Source organism: Didymella exigua (genome assembly GCF_010094145.1).
Source record: "Didymella exigua CBS 183.55 unplaced genomic scaffold M421scaffold_26, whole genome shotgun sequence".
Lineage (NCBI taxonomy): Eukaryota > Fungi > Ascomycota > Dothideomycetes > Pleosporales > Didymellaceae > Didymella > Didymella exigua.
This window is the reverse complement of record NW_022984800.1, coordinates 163,250-182,589: the sequence shown is the minus strand read 5'-3', so window position 1 is coordinate 182,589 and position 19,340 is coordinate 163,250. Positions and strand designations below refer to the sequence as shown.

The following is a 19,340-nucleotide window of genomic DNA, read 5'->3' as shown; positions in this document are numbered from 1 at the left end:
GCAGGTAGGGAAATCCGCTAGCCGTTTTGGACACCGTCTCTTCTCATCTCCAACCACCAGTCCTGTCAAGTACGACTACATGACTCCGATCCCCAATCAGCATGTTGTCGTAAGCAGTTCATGAGCTTAATTCGAACCCTGTCCCAGTTTCCGCGCAACGGTTTCCCCAGCCATGTCCCAGTCGATCTTGTCAGCATCCGCGAAAGGGGCCACATTTCTCATCCTACTGCAGGTGGCTTCTCGAGCCCTCACGTTCGTTGTCAACCAGGTACTGCTCAGATTCCTCAGTCCGGAGCTGCTTGGCGTCTCTGCTCAGCTGGAGCTGTTCTCCATCTCCGTGCTTTACTTTGCGCGTGAGAGTCTCCGCGTTGCTCTTCAGCGCCAGGCACATGGAACACAAGCCGTCATCAACCTTTCCTACCTTGCAGTCATTACAGGGCTTCCCTTGACATATGCGCTCGCGCATTTTTGGCTTCGATCGGACACGCCTAAGGTCCCTTACTTCGCCGAAGCTCTAGGCTTGTACTGCGTTGCTACGATCATTGAGCTTTTGACTGAGCCTTTCTTCTCAGCCGTACAGCAGAAGCTCCTGTACAAAGTTCGCGCTTCTGCCGAAAGCAGTGCCACTCTTCTACGATGCTTTGGAACTTGCGGCTCCGCCATTTTGGCGAGTCGTGTCGGCGTGGACATCGGCGTCACGCCCTTCGCGTTTGGTCAATTGGCTTATGCTCTGGGACTGCTGTTCGTGTATTTCAACAACATGAGATCAGCCGCACGCACTGAACAGTTTGCACTTCTGCCAAAGCAGATCTCGAACATCGAAAATTCAGCCGTCACCTTGAAGTACTTCTCGACACCTCTTCTTCGGCTCACAGGATCTCTGACCTTGCAGTCGGCACTCAAATACATCCTGACCCAGGGCGACTCACTTCTTATCACAACATATACATCTCTCGCTGATCAGGGTGCCTATGCGCTCGCATCGAATTATGGCGGTCTGATCGCCCGCATGCTGTTCCAGCCCATCGAAGAGAGCAGCCGTAACATGTTTGCGAAGCTGTGTGCGAGCCCTGAATCAGCACCGGACGCGAAGCAAACAGATGAAGGCCAACAGTCGCAGGAGCAAAAGCGCAATCTGGCTCAAGCGGCGAAGGTCCTAAATATCATCCTGCGCCTATACTCCATCATCTCGTTGTTTGCCGTCACTCTGGGTCCCACACTGGCACCACTCCTACTCTCTGTTGTCGCAGGCAGAAAGTGGTCCGCAACAAATGCCTCGAACGTCCTCGCAACCTATTGCTACTACATACCCTTCTTGGCGATCAACGGTGTTACAGAAGGTTTCGTCACTGCTGTGGCCACCAACAAGGAGCTTTCTGTACAGTCTGTTTCCATGGGCTTCTTCTTTGCCGCTTTCGCTGGTAGCGCTTGGTTTTTTCTGGAACAACTGCAGCTTGGCGGTAGTGGTGTAGTACTCGCAAACACGGTCAACATGGCATTGCGCATCATCTGGAATACGTGGTTCATCAACAGGTTCTTCGGCCAGAGTAAAACATCTTTCAGGTTGCTGGACGCTCTTCCATCGATCACGTCGCTTGCGCCAGCGGCCGTCGTTCCTACCTTGATGCAGCTGAGACCTGGAATCAAGTACCTTGCAAGATTTGGTGTGTTGGGCGAGCTTGTCAGTATGGGCGCGGTCGCTGGACTCTATGCTGTACACGTTATCTTCTTCGAGCGCCAGTTTCTTATCGAGTGTTACCGGATGCTCAGGCCGGCGCGGGCTGCTCAGGTTACAAATATGCAGTAGAATTTGTTCTCCGTTTTGTACACCCAAGCACATCTACTGTTAATGCTCAGAGCAACGGACCAAGTCTCCAACGATGTCAGGATGTCTTGCAGAGAAATTTTCAAGTGATCAAATAGAGGTATCTCTCAAGTTCGCACCCCGCATCAAGCCGACCCCAGTCGGGTGTAGCCCTCGACTAGCGGCAGAATTTTCCACCTGCAGAAACAGAGGCCAAATCAAACGTCATCCCAGACACGTTTTTCAACATCAAATATTGGCGCGTCACCAGACACACTCCGAGGCCGCCATTTATGTAAAAAGGGGGTAACGGAAACTGCCCGGAAACGCGAGCATTCAAGTCGAGATCCTTTTGGGGTCATAGCGCATTCTCTATTCTTGTTTGGATATTACGCGGGGGTAATAGAAACGTCGTCCGACTTGGCTACGACCAGGGTCCCGAAACGCGCCATTGCACGCCGTTCTATGCACCGGTCGCCCTAACTAGCGTATTCCGGCACGGGTACGCTGCAAATCTGGAGAATCCGGGGTTCGATCGCACGCCATGGCACAGAGACATGCGGAGAGGTCGCAGTTCTACCATGGCCTGGTGGATATGGGAAGCAACGGCATTCGGTTCTCGATCACGGATCTTTCGCCGGCTACTCAGCGCATCTTACCGACTGTGTATCTTGATCGTGCAGCCATCTCGCTATACGATGCGCAGTATGAGGACGGCAAGGCTGTACCCATTCCCGATCATGCGATCAAGCAGGTTGTGAAGTCACTTCTCCGCTTTAAGTCAACATGCCATGACTTCGGCGTTCCTAATAGCCAAGTTCGCATAGTTGCAACAGAAGCAACACGCAAAGCAATCAACTCTGAAGCATACCGCGTTGCGATCAAAGAAGCTACGGGGTGGACCGTGGAGCTCTTGCCCAAAGAGATGGAAGGCAAGATTGGCGCCTTGGGCGTAGCAAGCTCGTATGAAAATGTGCGAGGTCTGATGATGGATCTTGGGGGTGGGAGCACGCAGCTTACATGGATCATCACCAGGGATGGCGACATCAGGATGAGCCCAGCGGGCAGCGTCAGTCTACCATATGGTGCTGCGGCCCTCATGCAGCGACTTGAGGAAGCAGGCAAAAAGAAGAGCAAGGAGTATCAGGCTTTCGCAAAAGAGGTCATCAGTGATCTGAAGGCCGCTGTCCAGAGTGTCGACATACCTCAAGAACTTCTTCAGTCTCGCGATGGTCTTCACCTTTACCTCTCAGGAGGAGGCTTCCGCGGCTGGGGGTTTGTTCTGATGTCAGAGCATGCCATCAAGCCATACCCAATACCTATCATCAACGGGTTCCGCACCTCAACAGACACTTTTCTGGATACCATGTCCGTGAAAGCCGCTGTAACACAAGATGACACCCCAGAGATCTTTCGAGTATCAGCACGACGAGCAAGTCAAGTACCCGCAGTCGCGTTCCTCGTCGAATGTCTCGCTCAAGCTTTACCTACTTTGACAAATGTGTACTTTTGTCAGGGTGGAGTGCGAGAAGGTATGCACTTTGCAGAGATGTCGCCCGAATGCCGCGCGGAGAGCCCTTTGGTCATCGCAACTGGGCCCTATGCGCCGCCATCGATGGAAGATCTGATCGAACTCTTGTTTTCCGCCGTCCCTGCTACATCACCAGGCCAGAAACCTGTCTTCGGCACCCCCCTCGTCAAAGCTTTCACTCAAGGTGTGTTTGCGCATATGGCGCAAGTCAAAGACCTCCGCGGTGGTTCTGCACTACGCAGCACAACGACGGGCATCTTCTCCACCGCACACGGTGCAAGTCACGAAGACCGCGCTCTCCTGGCAATCTTGCTTTGTGAGCGCTATGGCGGCTATGGCTCCATCAGTCCTACCGAACAGGACTTCTATAAGCGCATGGTGCGGCTGTTACCGGAGGGTATGGAGTGGTGGTGCATGTACTTTGGCCGCGTGGCTGCTGTGATTGCTGCTGTGTATCCTGCGGGTGCAATCAGAGACCAGCGTGTGGCTATAAGGACGCATTGGGCTACTACGAAGAAGGGCAATGAAAAGTTGTGCATAGATATTGATTTCAGGAAAGACATTGACGAGCTAGACGAGGGACTCGACGCAGCGCTGAGAAAAGTCGGAAAGGCAGGGAAGAAGAAGCACTGGGTGCATGGAGAAGGCCACAAAGTGTTGCTGACTGTCAATGGGCGCGAGTATGGTGGCGATGAGAATTAGATGGATTCACAACGACCGGTCTGCTGACTGTATGCACTGTTCTCACACTGGTTCATCGAAGCGTGGCGAGCATCGTGAGGTCCTACCAGCGCCAAAGTACCATCGTGACTTGCAAGCGGTGAGTCGCCACTCCTTGAAGTAAGTCACAAAGGTCACGATACTTGAGCGCGGACCAGCTCCCGTAGGGCGGAGGCAGACGGCGACATTCCAGCCGCAACAAGTCCGTGGCTTCCGAAGCATCGTGACTTTGCGATGACTGATGAGACGGTACGTGGCCTCTTTGCACTGGCCGTGCGCCTGCACGTGGACGAGTGCCCAAATTTCCAAGGGGTAATCGAATGTGCTGCGAGGCTTAGGGAACATTCGATTACCCCCTCGAAACTCCAGCAGCCAAGCATCGTGAGTTGCGGCGTGAACTCGGGCGTGAACTGCGGAGCCGCGCTCATGCACGCTCCCCAGGTTGGCGGTACTCACGTCGCGATGCATGGGCTCGGGTGATATTGGCGTCTCCACTGCCCACACGCAGGCTTTCAGAGTTTTCATTTACATGCCCAGTTTGTGACATCGCGCAATTCACAGGGCGTCTGGAAGCTGCGAGTGAGGCATATTACCTAAAGACCCCTGTCCTTCACGACCAGTTGCGTCCGTGGGTGGCGCTAGAGCGGCACTGGCAAATTCTGGGGAAGCGCTAGACGTACCTGAACGTCACCCGGCTGAGCCGCTCTTGAGCCGAGTACCACAGCTCGGAAGAGGCCTGCTGATGGTGAGAAGCTGCCAGAGTACATAAGATGGATGGCCGCCACGAGCAAGAGGGCACGGCTCCGGCTACCTACCCATCATTCCCCTGCTCCTCGTCACCCACCATCTGCCTCTCTTATCTTCTCGAAGACCCCTGGAATTCGGTGCCAGTGTCACCCTTGAAGATTGTAGTGTCGCACCGCGACATCATCTACGGCGCGAGACCCAAGTGCTGCGAGCTGAAATACGCGCGATCAGCACCTCTGAAGCAAAAAGCGGTAAACAGCAGCCAATTGCAGCTGCACTCGCTATCTGCCTTCACTGGTGCATCCAAGCTCCTGCCCAACTCCGCTGCCAAACTCGCGGCCTGCCTTCCTCTGCTCGGCTAGCAAAGGCCTCACTGTGGATCTGCGGCTCTTCAGGTACCCAGGTAAGTAGGCTAGTCCTGCGTCATGCTGCGCCCAAAAATAGTGGCGCCAGCGGCCCTCAGTCGCTCAGCGTGCATGCAGAGTTTAAAGGAGCATGGGCAGCCATTGCGGCCCTGAATTGCAGGTGCATGACTAACAAGCACCGGCAGCAAACCTCACACATTTGACGTTCGCCCCTGCTCGCCGCGAACTTGAAGCTGCGGCCCCTCTCCCACGAAACCCCACATACACTCGCCCAGACTTCAAACTCTCTGGCACCACCGCCAAGTGCAGCATTTCTAGCCAAGCAGTTTCAAGCACGCCATTCGTTGCGTGTCTGAGCCTTTCGACGACCTGAAGCTACATATTTGAGCTTCCCACCGCATTCGTACAGCACGTTATACTCCACACACACATACCTGCATCATGGCGTCGACACCAATCAACGGCAACGGCGCGCAGGCCGTTGCCCAGAAGCTCCTGAACGCCGACCAGAAGCCCGGGTCGAGACCGACGCATCTCAGCATGGGCTCCGGGCTCTCAGGCTCTGGCAGCAACACACCACGCATAATACCGCAAGAGGGCACAAGCGGCTCCGGCTATGTTGCTCCTACATTCGATGGCAAGGAGCAGCAGATGGAGGCTGTCATGGACGGCGTCGAGGACAAGGGTTTCATTCCCCCGGAGCTCGTCGAGTCCGAGGTCAAGTGGTTCTACATGCAACTCGGCATCGACGACATGTACTTCGCTACTGAGTCGGCCGAGGCCATCATCACCCACATCCACTCGCTCTACGCCGCCAAGGTGGCTGCGTACGCCCGCGACGACAAGCGTCTCGAGATCAGGCTCGACAAGGAGCACGAGGACCACGCCGTGTACATCGACACCAGCAAGCCTGGTGTCTCCATTCTCGACGGACCGCGCTACGAACAGCGCATCGACACAAAGTACCTGAATCCCTCGAAGGGTAGCTCCGGATACCGTGTCGAGAGCTTCCGCTCGGCGAGCCCACTGCCCGGCAGCGACGACCAGCAGCTGCGATGCTACTTCGTCTACCAGTGCGATTTCGAGCAGGCCACCCCTAGCCCGACCGAGACCAACGTCGAGAAGGTCGGTGACAAGCGCTTCCTGCAGAAGGCTACGGCCAATACCAAGGCCATCTACCAGGAGGTACTCGAGGTCGCTGTTCAGCGAACTGGTCCTGTCATCGAGTGGTTCGACATCGAGGGTTCGCGGGACAAGCGTCTCGTCATTGCCTATAAGCAGGGCTCTGCTCTCGGCATGTTCAGTGCGTTGAGTGACTTGTACCACTACTACGGGCTGACTACTTCACGAAAGTACGTCGAGCAATTCTCGAACGGCTACACAGTCATGTCGCTGTACCTCAGCCCGCTCCCCGGAGTTGCTGGTGCCAAGCACCCTCCTATCGAGGCCTCGATCCATCAGATTATCAAGGAGATCTCTCTGCTGTACTGCATTCCCCAGAACAAGTTCCAGACTTTGTTTGCTACGGGCAGGCTGAGTCTACAGGAGAGCATCTACGCTCACTGCGTCTGGGTCTTCATCACTCACTTCCTCAACCGTCTTGGAAACGAGTACACTGCGCTCTCGGCCATCTTAAACCCTGAGAACAGCGCCCACGCTGAGCTGCTGTCCAAACTGAAGCGCAGATTGCGTGCCGAGACTTTCACCGCAGACTACATCTTCGAGATCATCAACGAATATCCCGATCTGGTTCACACCCTGTACCTATCATTCGCCAACACCCACTACGTCCAGACACGAGGCCAACAAGATGACTTCTTGCCCACATTGAGTTATCTGCGTCTCCAGGTCGACAAGGTCCAGACCAACGAGGAGTTGACCGACACCATCAACAGGGCTGTCGTCAATGACCACCACGAGATGGTCATGAACTCGTTCCGCATCTTCAACAATTCCGTATTGAAGACCAACTTCTACACCCTCACCAAGGTCGCTATCAGCTTCCGTCTGAACCCCGGCTTCCTCCCGCTCTCAGAATACCCTCAGCCTCTGTTCGGCATGTTCCTCGTCATTGGATCTGAGTTCCGCGGTTTCCACCTCCGCTTCCGCGACATCGCTCGTGGTGGTATCCGTATTGTGAAGTCGAGGAGTCAGGAAGCGTACTCGATCAACGCACGTTCGATGTTTGACGAGAACTACAATCTTGCGAATACACAACAGCGCAAGAACAAGGATATCCCCGAGGGCGGTTCCAAGGGTGTCGTTCTGCTTGACTTCAAGCACCAGGACAAGGCTGCTGGCGCATTTGAGAAGTACATTGACAGTATTCTCGACCTCCTGCTGCCTCCTAACAGCCCTGGAATCAAGGACCCAATTGTCGACTTGCACGGCAAGCAGGAGATTCTGTTTATGGGTCCTGATGAGAACACTGCTGATCTTGTTGACTGGGCAACTGAGCATGCTAGGGCTCGAGGCGCGCCATGGTGGAAGTCTTTCTTTACTGGCAAGAGCCCTAAGCTCGGTGGTATTCCTCACGACCGATACGGCATGACAACTTTGTCTGTCCGCGAGTATGTCCTTGGTATCTACCGCAAACTGAACCTAGACCCCAGCAAGGTCCGCAAACTGCAGACTGGTGGTCCCGACGGCGATCTTGGCTCCAACGAGATCTTGCTTGCAAACGAGAAGTATGTCTCCATCGTTGATGGCTCCGGTGTGCTTGTCGACCCCAACGGTCTTGATCACAGCGAGCTTCTCCGCCTCGCCAAGAACCGCCAGATGATCAACAACTTCGACATCACCAAGCTGTCGAAGGACGGATACCGTGTTCTCGTCGATGACACGAATGTCCGCCTGCCGTCTGGCGATCTGGTCTACAATGGCACCACCTTCCGCAACACCTTCCACCTGCGCAGCGACATCCAGTACGAAACTTTTGTTCCCTGCGGTGGCCGCCCCGAGTCTATCGATCTCTCCTCCGCCAACAAGCTCATCGTCGATGGAAAGTGCATAATTCCCTACCTCGTGGAAGGCGCCAACCTCTTCATTACACAAGACGCGAAGTTGCGCCTCGAGAAGGCCGGCTGCATCCTGTACAAGGACGCCTCAGCCAACAAAGGCGGTGTGACCTCGTCATCCCTCGAAGTCCTCGCCTCGCTCTCTTTCGACGACGAGTCCTTCGTCAAGCACATGTGTGTCGATGCCAACGGCGTCGCGCCCGACTTCTACAACCAGTATGTCGCCGGCGTGCAGAAGATCATCCAGAACAACGCCCGTCTCGAATTCGAGGCCATCTGGCGCGAACATCAGGAAACCGGGCAGCCGCGATCGATCCTGTCCGACACACTATCAAACGCCATCACGAAGCTCGACGAAGAGCTGCAGAACACCGATCTCTGGCACAACGTCGCGTTCCGCCACTCGGTGCTGTCCGAGGCCTTGCCGCCGCTGCTGCTGCAGCAAATCGGTCTCGAGAAGATTATTGAGCGCGTAAGTCCCCTTCCCGACCCTCCGCGACGAGATCAATGAGTGCTAATGCAGACAGGTTCCCGACAACTACCTCCGCGCGATTTTCGGCTCCTACCTCGCCAGCCGCTTCGTTTACGAGTTCGGCGCCAGCGCGTCGCAGTTTGCCTTTTTCGATTTCATGAGCAAGCGCGTCGCCAAGGCGAATTCGCAGTCGAACGACACGGTTACTTTGTAAGATAGCATGCATAGTATGTTGTTTTTTTTGGATATTGGGATACAAAAGTCATAGTCATAGTCACACAGGGCCGGCGAGTCACTGCGATAGCATGTTCGTGAGAGCGAATCGATTTATTAGTTCTTTACCTGTGTTCTTGACGTGTCCTTGCACTGCAATCTCTGGTGCGGAAGAGCAGCCTTGCGGTTTCTTCGTCACCGAGAGCATCATGTGATCTTACGTCGCTGCCTTGAGGGGGGCGGAACTCACCCATTGCACATCAGGTAGAAAGTGGATGGATACGTGCGGTAACGATTGTATTACGCGGAACTAAACGACCTCGTACTCCACCTCTAACAAAGCAGACCCAATCCCATTACCCAAATACTCCAAACCCCTTCCAAATCAGCAACGCCGGGGAACCATGTACGTACAAGAACAGCGAGTGTCCAATCCTCATTACAACTCTGCCCGTGCCCTTCAGCAGACGAAGCGGACTTTTCGCCGTCGGCCACTTGTGCAGCAATACCAACTCGAGCCCTCCATTACTTGAATCCAAATCTCAAACTATGCAGCGAGCCATGTTCCCAAGCGACCAAAGAGCGAGTCGAGGTCTTGCAAGCCAGCAAGTCGAAAGAGCGACATATGCATACCGTCCGTCCACCATTCAGCCCATGGAGCGGATCATTGAAACATCATCAGATCACATACGCAAGTCTCAACCCACGGTACTCCCCATAACGCTCTCCTCCTCAGCCGCGCGGCGGAAATAATCAGCATCAACCAGCGTGCCGTGGTCCAGCGCAGCGGTAGGCGGTTCGGTGCCCAGACCAGAGTCAGTCGGGACAAAGTTCTTGGGGTTCTCCTTCATCTCCTCTGCGACGGCGGCTACGGCGCGATCGATGGCTGACTCGGTGGGCATGGGCATTTCCGAAACCTCCGAGGCTGTGACATCAGACACCTCGGATCCTGTGACGCCAGAGATCTCAGAGGCATTGAGCTTCGCGGTGCCCTCGTCGTCGTCTTCAGACTCCGACTCGGACTCGGAGGCACCTTCGATAGCGCTCTCGGTAGGGACAATTGAGCGGGCGATTGTCGATCCATACGAAGTTCGGCGATCGAGATCGCTACCCGTCATGTACGAGCCAGACCCGTAGGTGTACTCGCTGCCGTAGTTGGAGCGACCATCGTCTCCTGGCATTTCACCAGCAGCGTGGCTCTCTGTGTACTGAGAATCACTAGCGACACTGTAGCGGCGCTCAGTGCCCGCCTCACTCTGCACATCCTCGGCAACGATAGAAGGAGCAACAGATCCGGGCGCCTGATTCTCGGCATCTGGCTCGGCCTCTTCAATCAATGGGGCGTTCTCCTTGTTAGCAACAACAGCGCTGGGGCGGCCGCTCCAAGATGACTTGCGAGGGTTGGTCTTGACAGAGTGAGCACGCTTGAGGCCGCTGTTGCTGCTTGCCGGAATAGGGGCCAGGTGAGGCTTTGCTGCAGGAGCTGCGTTACCGCTAATCTGACTCAGAGAGAAGATACGGCGGTCAGCAGTGCTGTTGGGCGCGCCGCGACGGATAGCAGGACGAGACTTGAGGGCCATGTTGACAGCCTTCGCGGTCGCATTTGGTGGCAATGCGCGCTCCGCCTCGCCCTCAACACTCATGCGCTTCTTGAGCTTGCTGGGGCTCGTCGAACCCTTGGCAATCATCAAGGCGCGAGAGTGGTCCATGATGCCGTTCAGGATGCGACGCTCGAGTGCGTCCGCCTTGGCGTCCATCATGTGCAACTCTTCGCGACGGATCTCGAGCGCAGTGTGGAGAGAAGACACCTCCCCAGTCAGACGAACCCTCTGGTTGGCAAGGTTTTCGCGCTCAGCCTGTAGAGAGGCAACAATAGCGAGCAATGAATCCTTCTCCTCTTTGAGCTCCTGCATGGTGCGATCCTTCTCTTCCTTCAGCTCAGCCATGACGCGTGCTTTCTCCTCCTTCAATTCTTGCAGAACATGCTCCTTCTCAGCCCTCAAGTCTTCGAGCTCGGCGTGAAGCTGCTCCCTGTATGCACCCTTCTCGGTCTTGAGATTCTCAAGGTCGGCCTCAAGCTGCTCTTTCTGCGCAGAACGGCGCTCGACAAGAAGAGCAAGCTCTTCGGCTTCACGCTCCTTTGACTCGTTGCCCTCAAGAGTGAGCTGAGTCTGCTTGGCAACGAAGTCGCTGACCTCGACAGCTGTCATCTTGACCTGAGCGTGGATCTCGTCCAAGCGCTCAAGCTGACCAGCTGCCTTACTTGCATCGTCGGCGTGGCCGATGAGCTTGTTGAGCTTCTCCTGGACAATGGCATCGTCGTACGTCGCCGTGGGTTCGATAGCGAGCAGCTTGTCGAGCTTTTCCTGAATGGGAGCATCGTCATACTTCTCAGGCTCAGGAGCGGGAGCAGGAAGAAGCTTGGGAAGGTTGGCGAAATGGTTCTGGATCTCTTCGGAACGTGCCTTGGCCTCTTCATTGATCGCGCGAGTGTGCTCGTCAGCTTCCTCCTTCGACTTCTGCGCGTGATCGTAGTGCGCCTTGACAAGAGCTTCGATTTCACGGAGTGCCATCATGAACTTGGGATTGTGTTCAGTGATCTCGTCTTGGAGACCAACGAAAATCTTCTCGATGTTCTTCAGCTCGTCGCGCGTGTGCGAGTGCTCCGACTTGTCTTCACCCTTTAGCTCCTCGAACTTGGCCACGGCACCATCGATCTTCTCCAATGAACCGTCGAGCTTCTCAAAGGCAGTTGCCGAATCGGTGCCCATCTTAGTCTGATGCTCCTCGAATCGCTCGTTCATGCCAGCAATGGTGGCACCCAGTGTATCAATGGTCAAGCGCAACTCGTCAGCCATGGTTTTTGTCGTCTCGAGAATCTTTTCCTGCTCTTCAGCCTTCTCCTTCATGACTCGGGCCTGTTCATCAGCCAGAAGCTGTGCGTCGTCGTACTTGGCCATCAAGGTGTTGAACTTGTCCTCGAGCTTTTCGGTGAAGTCGGCTACAATCGCGCCCTTTATCTCGTCGTGCTTTTCAAGGTGAAGTGCAGACTTCTCAGCATGGTCATTCTGAAGGCCCTCGATGGAGCCGTGAGCACGCTCGAATTCGCGAGTGAGTGTCTCCATCAGCTCTTTGACATCGGCGGTGACATTGTTGGCGCCGATGGTTGCCTCGAGGGTCGTGAGCGATGTCTTCAAGCCTTGGATGGATCCGCCCTCGTTGAAGTTGGTCAGAATCTCTCCCTTCATGGTGTCCAGGGCGGTCTTGACTTCGGTGATTGTCTCAACGACGTTCTCAGCCTCCTTGCGGCGGTCGTCGAAGTTGTTTGCAGTCTTGAGGATATCCTCTTCGTACGTATCCTTCATCTTCTCGTGGCTGTCGCGGAACTCGTGAATGAGACCAGTCAGCTGCTCCATGTCCGCCTTGGAAGGGATCTCTTCGGGGTCGGGGATCTTCAGATCGTCGAGCTTAGCCTTGAGATCGTCGACCAGCAGAGAGACAGCGTCGACGTCAGCCTTTGTGGCCTTTGGGTTCTCCTCGTCGTCGGGCTTCGCGGCTTTCATCTCATCAAGAGCTGTCTTGATGTCATCAGCAATGACCTGCACGACGGTAACATCAGTCTTCGTTGCGCCCTCCTCCTCAAACTTCTTAGCCAGTGCGCCCAGAGCTTCAGAAGTGGTTCGCACAACGAGTTCGACGTCTTCCAAGTTCTCCTTGGTGACAGCAGTGGCGGGATCAGGGAAGACGAGCTCCTCAATCTTGGCCTTGGTGTTGGCAACCAGCGTCTCGATGGCGTCCGTGTCCTCCTTCTTAGCAATGCCTTCGAGCACCGGCGCGGGAGCGTCGCGCTCTTGCAGAATGAGGACTGCCGCCTGCAGGTCCTTCAGCATGCCTTCAACCGAGACGAGGTCATCCTTCATGACAACGCCGGGGACCGCAGCTGCTTCAGCCGCTGGAGCGGGCTTCTGGATGTTGGCGTCCATAGCCTCAACCTTTGCATGGATCTGGGACAGGATGAACTCCATCTTATCGACATCGTTGCGCTGAGTCGAGTCGGGAACAATCTCGCGGCTTGTCGTCTCCTCCACCTTCTCCGTCATCTTGGCGATTGCGGGCTCATCGACAATCTCCCGATCTCCGGCTGGTCCATCGCTGGGCGCTTCGGCAAGCACCATTTCGTTGCCAGTGGGAATAGCTTCAACCTCGACTTCAACCTCGACTTCTCGCGCGGTCGCAGGTGCCGCTGCATTGCCCTTGAGAAGAGCAACGTCCTCGCGGAGAGCAGCGATGCCGTCTTTGAGAGTGTCCAGGATCTCATAGGACACGGTCATGTCGACAGGCTTGCTGTTCAGCTTAGTGAGGTCTGCGCGCAGGCCTTCGAGCCCGTCATGGAGGGCATCGACGATTTCGCCGGATGAGGAGCCATCTTGGGGGCCGTCGAGCTTCTTCTCGAGGTGCGAGCGAAGGTCGTCGAGTCCGAGGCGTACGGCTTCGAGAACTTCTTCAGTATCGGCTCGGCCGTGTTGTCGAGTGAGGCCATCGGACTGGCGAATCTGCTCCAGTTCTCCTCGGAAGGCCTCGAGGAGCTCCTCGTTGACGCCGGCGCTTTTCGAACAAGTCTTCATCTCCTCAAGCGTGACTTTGAGGGCGTCTAGGATCTCTGCCTTGCTGTTGTCACTGGCAGGGACCAGGGCGCCGCTGAGCGACTCCTTGAGAGCTTCAAGATCGGCCTGAAGAATGGTCACGCCCTCTTTGGAAGTTGTGTCGCTGGCTGCGCGTAGACCATCCATGAGCTCACGAACAGCATCGACAATGTCGTCCTTGTCGGCGCCACCAGACTTGACGATGGAAGCACCAAGCGTCTCGCGGAGGTGTTCAAACTCGTCCTTGATGACAGCAAGGACATCGTCACTGGGTGCCGAGGTAGAGGTAGCTTCGCGCAGGCCGACTTGAAGTCCGTCAAAGCCGGCTTCGAGCTTCTCGAGGATGTCGTTTTTATGGCCTGCAGTATCGCCAAGGAGGACTTCCTTGAGCTGGTCGAACTCGTGCTTCAAGGCCTCGTTGATGTCTTCGTTTGAATCGGCGTCTTCGCCGCGCAGAGCGACTTGCGAGTTCATCTCATCGAATCCAGCCTGGAGTGCAGCGAGCAGCTCCGCTTTGTCGCCGCCAGAGGCAGGGATCAGCTTCGCGCTCAAGCCTTCGTGGAGATTCTCGAGCTCGGTCTTGATGAAGGTGACCATGTCGCCGCGGCTCCATTCTTGATCTCCACGGGGGCCTTCAGCAACGTATCCTTGCACGTCCTCGCGCAGCTTGTCGAGCTCAGCCCGGAAGCCGTCAATGATGGCATCATGCTGGGTCGCGTCGGGCGCCTTGTCGAAATGACCCTGCAGCTCGGCACCCAGCTTGTCGAGGCCATCGCGCAATGCGTCCAAGACCTGCTCGGTGTCGCGTCCGTTGGCTGCCGAGTAGGCTTTGAATTCCGAGTGCATGCTCTCCACAAGTGCCTGGATGCGCTGCACAACCACCTCGTTGTTGGCATCAACGTCCGGCTGAGATGCCTCCAGCCCAGCCTTGACGGCGTCGAACAAAGCCTCCTGAGGAATCTCTACTTCCTGTGGCCCAAACTCGTGCGTCGAGAGGGCCTCCTTGATGGCGTCTAGCAGGACGTCGCGGGTCAGACCATCCGTCCGAGGCTGCTGAGGCGCGAGAGACGGCTTCAACTCCTCGAGCGAGTCACGGACAGCCATGAGGATCTCTTCGCGCATCTCGTTGGCTTCGTTGACTGGAGGAGGCAGGCGCAGTTGCTGCAGAGATTCCTGGACAATGTCGCTAATCTCCTCTCTCGATACAGCACCAGAGCCGCTGTAGTCCTGCAGTCCTTGGCGGAGGCACTGCAGAATCTCGTCACGCTCCAGACCGAATTGTTGGATTTCAACGTTGGGCTTCATCTCGACGCTGTCGTAGGCTTCGCGGACGGCAGCCACGATAGCTTCCTTGTCGAGAGGGGCGCCCTGCGCAGAGTAGTCATCGAGACCTCGCTCCGCCAGCGCGTGCTTGACCACGTCGTACACCTCGTTGTTATCGACGGTGCCGCGAGTGACGACCGACGACATGGACTGCCGTCTTCGTTCTCGCATGACCTTGTCCATGTGCTCCTTCAGGTCATCGAGACCTTCCTGGATGATGGCGTTGATCTCCTGTGTGGCTTGCTCTGGCTGGCCCGCCTTGGCGTGTTCAGCCTCTTCGATCTTGCGTGCCAGCTCTCGGCCCATGCCGAGGACCTCTCCGCGCAGCTCTTGGACCAGCGTCTTGGCCGCCATGGTCACGCAGCCATTCTCGGCGGCGCTGTCCTTGATCTTACGAAGGTACTTGAGCATCTCATCGCTGACAAAGTCGGCGGCCTTGGGGCTACTGAGGTTCTGTGAGTAACCCTCTGACAGCGTGCGCGTAAGCGCGCCCGAGCCGGGAGAGGCCTGGAACGAGGCAGAGCCTGGCGGCGCGAGATTGCTGGCCGCCGAGCCGGACTTGACAAACTCGACCAGCTCAGAGACCTTCTTCGCCGTGTCGCCGTTGGCCTTGTCGACAATGACCTGGAGGTTCGCAATCAGGCGCTCCTGGCCATCTTTGGTGACCATCTCACGGATAATCTTCTCCAGCATGGCGACACTGGCGGCGCCCTCGACAGAGTACGGGTTGGGGCTGCCCATCCTCTCGTCGGCCCAGGCGCCTGGCGACGACATGCGCGGAAATGTAAACTGCTTGGTAGGCGTCATGTGAGGGTCGTGAAGGTTGAGCGGCGCAGAGCGGGCTTCCTCCATGGCAGCGGCAGCAGCAGCCGCCGCCTTTTGCTTCTCGCCCATGGTGCTCAGCAGATCCTTGAGTGACTGGCGAATGTCCTCGTCGCGGCTGTTGGTGGCCTCCTTCAAGCTGATGAGGTCCGTGGCGTTGTCCTTGCTCCGGCGACTGAGCTGGGACATGTCCTTTTGCAGGCTCGAGACAATGTTTGTGATGCTGAGCAGCTGGGTGGAGATGGAGTCGAGAGGCTGGGCGGCCGCCGCCGCCGAAATGGGCGTGGGGGTGGACGAGTTGGTGATGTTCTGGAGGGGCGGGTCAAGAATATGCGGAGGAATGGTCATGGTCTGCAGCGCCTTCATCGTGGCCGACGGCGGCGTGTTCTCGCCCAGAATCGCCCTGTGCGTGGGCCGCGTGGTGGGCGTGTGTGTCAGGTCGTAGGCCGACGAAGGCGACGGCGTGCCAAAGTGGCCGAACCTGGCGTCTCCGTCCCTGGCGAAGTAGTCCTTCTCCAGCTCGCGGCCGCGGGAGCCATCACGTGTCCGGGGCCGCTCGGGCGAGCGGTCGGGCGACTTGTGTGTGTCGAGGTAGCTGCGCAGGTCGCGGACGCTGCCGGGCTGCAGCGACTGCATGCGCTTGTGCTGGTTGCCCTTGACGAGCGACCGCTCGGGCGACCGCCCGGGCATGGGGTTCACTGTGTAGGAGCTGGTGGGCAGGCTCTCGCGGGCCTTCTCTTCCAGTGCCTTGGCTGCGCGCATTATCGCGGCCGAGGTGTTGGGACGAGTGGTGAGTGTAGGCGAGCCGGGGTTCATGGGCAGCGGCGGCGGCGCTCGGTCTGGGTCCGCGCTGTCCCACCTGCGTGTCGGGTCAGTTGCGCGCGCGGCGTCGTCGAGGTGCAGTGAACGTACATGGGAATCGTCCGATCCAGCGACGAGAAAGACGACCCGTGGTGGCGGACCAGCTCGCGGTCCTGCGAGTGCTCGCGCTCCATGGCCGACATTGCGTCTGGACGCGACTAAGATCAATGGCTAGTACTGGAATGTAGGGCGGTGCCGACGAATTCAATTGGCACAGGGCGCGCCGCGGCCGTAAATCAGGCAATGATGCAGGCGAGCGGCGGCGAGCGGCAAGCAGTTCGGCGGTCCAGCGCGGGGGTATAATGCGTGTAATGCGTGCAATGCGTGTAATGCATGTACTGCGTAATGCGTGTACTGCGTACTGCGAGTACTGCGTAATGCGTGTACTGCGTAATGCGTGTACTGCGTAATGCGTACTGCGTAATGCGTATAGTGTGTATAAGTACGGAGTCGTGAAATCGTGAGTGTGGATCGAAGTCTTGTGCGTCGCAGTCGACGCGGGCGGCAGCAGTCGCTATGTACTGCTGCACGGAGCACGGTTGTTTACAAACACGACGGCCACGGGCCAGGGAACGCACGTCATTCGCTCAGCCAGCACAGCGCCTGCCAGCACAGCGCCCTCACCGACCACCGACCACGACGCGGGCAGCGTGTCGCCCGCGTCTAAAATCAGCGCGAGAGTCTGCGGTGCCCGCTGGCCCGCTGCGGTTCACGCACAACAGCTGTCGACGATGCGCCGGGCTGCTGGAGGTCGGCGCCGCACACAGCGTGAGGTTCGCGAACCGCTCGGATCGTTGCCATGGGGCAGCGCTGGACGCGAGCGAGCCCAGGCCGCTTCGGCGACAGCGCGGGAGGTGGGGCGCGCCAAGACTGCCTTCCGCCGCATCTTGGTCGTGTACTTGGTAGAGGCCTCCACGCGAGCTTGTCTCTGTCCAACCCGCCTCACCAGCTAGCTATCCAGCCCGCCACATCGCCGCCCATCCCCCTCGCCGCCCATTCCCCTCGCAACCCGCCCGCGCTGCGCGAAAGCCCCCGCACATTGCCCACACATTGCCTGCACATTGCCTGCACATTGCCTGCACATTGCCCACACATTGCCCACACATCGTCCACACATCGCCTGCACATCGCCTGCCCATCGCGTCTCCACCATGGCCGTCGCAGACACGGGCAAGCGGATAGAGGAGGCGCAGAAGCTGGCCCCGACGGAGCCCGCAAAGGCAGAGCGGCTGTACCAGGAGGTGCTCTCGCAGGACCCGGGCAGCAACGAGGCGGCCATCAAGCACTACGAGACGGCGCTGGTCTCGCTCGGCGAGCTGTACCGCGACCAGAGCAAGGTGGACGCCCTCGCCGCGCTGGTCACGCAGGCGCGCTCCGTGCTGTCGTCGTTTGCAAAGGCGAAGACATCCAAGCTGGGCACGCAACCCTGCACCGGTCCCTGCAACTCCAGCTAACACGTCTGCAGTCCGCCAACTCCTCGACCTCTTCACGGCCATTCCCAACACCACCGACACCCACATCGCCGTCACACAGTCATGCATAGAGTGGGCCGTCTCGGAGCGGAGAGGCTTCCTGCGTCAGAACCTCGAGACCCGTCTCGTGTCGCTGTACATGGCCAAGCAGTCGTACTACGAGGCGCTGGCGCTCATCAATAGCCTGCTCAAGGAGCTCAAGCGTCTGGATGACAAGCTGGTGCTGGTCGAGGTGCAGCTGCTGGAGTCGCGAGTCTACCACGCCCTCGGCAACATCCCCAAGGGCCGCGCCGCCCTCACATCTGCACGGACCTCGGCCGCATCCGTCTACACGCCGCCGCTGCTGCAGGCCGGCCTGGACATGCAGAGCGGCATGCTGCACGCAGAGGACGGCGACTTCAACACGTCCTTTTCGTACTTCATCGAGGCCATGGAGGGCTACCACTCGCAGGACGACGAGCAGAAGGCGACGTCTGCGCTCCAGTACATGTTGCTCTGCAAGATCATGCTGAACCTCGGCGACGACGTCAACACGCTCATGGCCTCGAAGCACGCCGTCAAGTACGCCGGAAAGCGCCTGGACGCAATGAAGGCCGTGGCCCGTGCACACACAAACCGCAGTCTGGACGAGTACGAGACGGCCCTGACCGAGTACCGCCAGGAGCTGGGCAGCGACCGCTTCATCACGAGCCATCTCCGCCGCCTCTACGACAACATGCTGGAGCAGAACCTGATCAAGGTCATCGAGCCCTACAGCCGCGTCGAGATCCACCACGTCGCCAAGGTCGTCGGCCTCGACACCGTCCAGGTCGAGCGCAAGCTCTCGCAGATGATCCTCGACAAGGTCATCATCGGCGTCCTCGACCAGGGCGCCGGCTGTCTGATTGTCTACGACGAGTCCGTCCGCGACAAGGGCTACGACGCCGCCCTGAGCACCATTGAGAAGCTCAACAGCGTCGTCGAGGTCCTGTATGCGAACCAGGCCGCCTCGCTGGACTGAGCGGTGCTGTGAGCGGTGCTGGAAAACACTATGTAATATAGAAGCATAGACGGTTGACTCGCGCGCAGCCGGTGTAATGAATATCATGACAATGGTACCTGATGTCGTGCAGACTAACCTCACCTGACACATCTCACAACAACTCGCCCTCCTCCTCCATCCCCCTCCTCCATCCCCCTCCTCCATCCCCCCTCCTCACAAACTCACCTCACCCCACACCTAACACACCTCACCCCACACCTAACACACCTCACCCCACACCTAACACACACCACACCTAACACACACCACACCTAACACACACCACACCTAACACACACCACACCTAACACACACCACACCTAACACAC

At 57.5% G+C, this 19,340-nt stretch overlaps 6 protein-coding genes across 6 annotated transcripts in view; 4 read left to right on the top strand and 2 right to left on the bottom strand.

Annotated features, from left to right (window-relative positions):
• The first annotated feature begins 7 nt into the window (after positions 1 to 7).
• On the top strand, positions 8 to 2,078 carry M421DRAFT_231926 (oligosaccharide translocation protein RFT1). Its single transcript, XM_033588412.1, has one exon. The coding sequence runs from the start codon at positions 173 to 175 to the stop codon at positions 1,805 to 1,807; it is 1,635 nt and encodes a 544-aa protein (XP_033446058.1). The 5' UTR covers positions 8 to 172; the 3' UTR covers positions 1,808 to 2,078.
• A 270-nt stretch (positions 2,079 to 2,348) lies between these two features.
• Positions 2,349 to 4,037, top strand: M421DRAFT_69117 (Ppx-GppA-domain-containing protein; the record flags this gene model as incomplete). The annotated part of the gene is made up of 1 exon (XM_033596586.1): positions 2,349 to 4,037. The coding sequence occupies one exon, from the start codon at positions 2,349 to 2,351 to the stop codon at positions 4,035 to 4,037; it is 1,689 nt and encodes a 562-aa protein (XP_033446057.1).
• A 1,571-nt stretch (positions 4,038 to 5,608) lies between these two features.
• M421DRAFT_68917 (NAD-specific glutamate dehydrogenase) lies at positions 5,609 to 8,870 on the top strand (the record flags this gene model as incomplete). Its single annotated transcript, XM_033596568.1, has 2 exons — positions 5,609 to 8,656; positions 8,712 to 8,870. 2 exons carry the CDS (start codon positions 5,609 to 5,611, stop codon positions 8,868 to 8,870), a joined length of 3,207 nt encoding a protein of 1,068 aa, XP_033446056.1.
• A 281-nt stretch (positions 8,871 to 9,151) lies between these two features.
• M421DRAFT_423365 (uncharacterized protein) lies at positions 9,152 to 17,000 on the bottom strand. The gene is made up of 2 exons (XM_033593441.1): positions 16,570 to 17,000; positions 9,152 to 16,516 (listed from the first exon to the last, which is right to left on the bottom strand). The coding sequence occupies exons 1-2, from the start codon at positions 16,659 to 16,661 to the stop codon at positions 9,568 to 9,570; spliced, it is 7,041 nt and encodes a 2,346-aa protein (XP_033446055.1). The 5' UTR covers positions 16,662 to 17,000; the 3' UTR covers positions 9,152 to 9,567.
• Positions 17,001 to 17,444: 444 nt separating this feature from the next.
• Positions 17,445 to 19,117, top strand: M421DRAFT_423364 (PCI-domain-containing protein). Its single transcript, XM_033593440.1, has 2 exons — positions 17,445 to 17,934; positions 17,984 to 19,117. The coding sequence occupies exons 1-2, from the start codon at positions 17,670 to 17,672 to the stop codon at positions 18,988 to 18,990; spliced, it is 1,272 nt and encodes a 423-aa protein (XP_033446054.1). The 5' UTR covers positions 17,445 to 17,669; the 3' UTR covers positions 18,991 to 19,117.
• A 167-nt stretch (positions 19,118 to 19,284) lies between these two features.
• Positions 19,285 to 19,340, bottom strand: part of M421DRAFT_231918 (autophagy-related protein 7) — a 2,793-nt gene continuing 2,737 nt past the window's right edge. Inside the window, exon 5 of the mRNA XM_033588411.1 lies at positions 19,285 to 19,331. The gene's annotated coding sequence lies outside the window, so the exon portion shown is untranslated. The remainder of the gene's footprint in view (positions 19,332 to 19,340) is intronic.